This window comes from Cariama cristata, unplaced genomic scaffold (assembly GCF_000690535.1).
Source record: "Cariama cristata isolate BGI_N322 unplaced genomic scaffold, ASM69053v1 scaffold24722, whole genome shotgun sequence".
Taxonomy (NCBI): domain Eukaryota; kingdom Metazoa; phylum Chordata; class Aves; order Cariamiformes; family Cariamidae; genus Cariama; species Cariama cristata.
Window position 1 is genome coordinate 1 of NW_009605847.1, and position 1,992 is coordinate 1,992.

Here is a 1,992-nt window from a genome sequence, read left to right on the forward strand (position 1 = left end):
GGCTGGAAGCAGGTTCAGCGACAAGAGGTTTATCCTGGAAGGAGGAAATGAGAAAACTCCAGATTTACTATTCCAGAGCCCAGGGCTACAGCGTGACCGGCTGAGCTGATGCTCAAAGCCCTGGAGAGGGGATTTTTGCTTTCTGTGAAATGAAAAGCTTTATTCTACTCCGTGAGAGAAAGGTGGGCTGCCGGCCCCCACCCCCTGCAGCTTCCTGCAGCCCAGACGTTTCGGTGCTCTTTGCCCCTGCAAAGGTGATGTATTTTTTCCCATCCCCTTCTTTCCATTCAGCATCTCCCATCACCGTGGCTGCCCATGTCTGCGGGCCGTTCACTCTGGCCACCGTCGTGGCGTGAGCCGGGGCTGAGATGCCCCATCCGTCTTTTGCACGGATGTATTTTCTGTTGCCCATGGGCAGTGCCCTGGCGAAGGGAAATCACTGTGCCCCATGCGTTGCTGCACGAGGTTGGTTTTTGTAGACTATAGTGTGGTTTCCAGCCAGGAAAACAGGTTTTTGGGATGTTTTGGGAAGTGAAGGAGTGAGAAGCATTTAAAGGAGAGTTTAATGCTCTTATTGTGCAGGGCACTGTCGGTGTTAATGCAGAGCCAGAGCTGCCTTATAGGAGCAGTAACTTTGCTGGCTGGTGGAGTTGCTGCTCCTATAAGGCAGCTCCCGCTCCGAGATTCCCCAAGAAGGTCAGGCAGGGAGCAAGGGAGGGGAGGAAATTCCTCCTTTGCTCGTATTGGGGAGTTATATTTAGGCCTGGGGATATCAGCCTCGCTTAGCCCTCACCATGCAGCGTGTGCGGGGGGAATGAGGGCTGCCCCGGGCACACGCGTCCGGCACTCGGTGCTGCCTCTCCCCGTCGTCGTTCCTGGGTACGGGAGTGATTTGGCTGAAGATCAGTGGGACACGGCTGGGCATGGGGAGGGCTGCAGGCCGGTGGCAGCCAAGGTGGGACACCAGAGCCCTGACTTGTGTTTTGGGTCCCTGAAGATGGAAGCCTGCCCATGGTGTGTTTGCTGGTGGGATGGGAAGCACCAGGCCTGATCCTGCTGCCTGCAAAATGGCTGACAGCGGTGCTGTGAGGCGGGGAAGGTTTCCCCTCCCTGCCTCCCTCCATCTGCTCCCCTCATCTGTCCTTGGTCCCAGCACAAAGGAGCACTTCTCCCTGGGTCGAAGCAGGCAGGAGCAATCCTGCCCTGTCCCAGGGCTGCTCCCGCTGGGCTGGATGATGCCCTGGCGGGTGCTGGTGGGGGGTTTCCCCTCCAGGCCACCCCGTGCAGGTGTTTCCCCAGGGGAAAGGAGGCTGAGCTGAGAAATATCTTTGACTCAGGGCCATGTGAAGCTCTCCCGGGGGTGACTGTCACCCGCTCGGGCCGCCAGGTCACAGCCTGTTTCGCGCAGGCATGCGTGGCTCTGTCCCTGTGTCACCATCGTCTCCCTCTCTCTCTTCCCCAGGTATGCTGGAGGATGGGAAGAAGTTTGATTCCTCCCGCGACAGGAACAAGCCGTTCAAGTTCGTGATGGGCAAGCAGGAGGTGATCCGCGGCTGGGAGGAAGGAGTTGCTCAGGTGCCCGGTGCTTCTCCGCCTCGCGAGCTGCCTTGCAGGGCTGTCGGAGCCGTGCGCCTGGGGAGCTGCAGCGTGGGCAGAAATCACAGTGTGCAGCTCGTTCTCTATTTTATTTTTTTTTATTTTATTCCCCTGTGTTTTCCATCCCTCCGCCCCCTCGGCGCTGGGAGGTGTGGGTGTGAATATCACCTTCTGCATTGCCACCTGCCAGATGGCAGGGATGGAGCAGGACCGGGCCCCGGCAACACCTACGGCACGCCGGTGACTCAGCGGTGACATTTCTCTACTGAGTCAGCTCTGAACGAACGTGGCGGGGAGCGCTTGGGCCTCCCGCTCCGAGCGGAGACGGCTTCTGGGCGGCGAAGCCCACGCGGAGGGGGGAGCTGATGGGCACGGCAAGGCTTGGGCCCCGGCGAG

General features: G+C 59.3%; 1 protein-coding gene across 1 annotated transcript in view; it reads left to right on the plus strand.

Annotated features, from left to right (window-relative positions):
• The first annotated feature begins 1,463 nt into the window (after positions 1-1,463).
• LOC104158490 (peptidyl-prolyl cis-trans isomerase FKBP1A) overlaps positions 1,464-1,992 on the plus strand; it is a 1,000-nt gene continuing 471 nt past the window's right edge. Inside the window, exon 1 of the mRNA XM_009696156.1 lies at positions 1,464-1,575. Coding sequence (XP_009694458.1) covers positions 1,465-1,575 — 111 coding nt within the window. The 5' untranslated portion in view covers position 1,464. The remainder of the gene's footprint in view (positions 1,576-1,992) is intronic.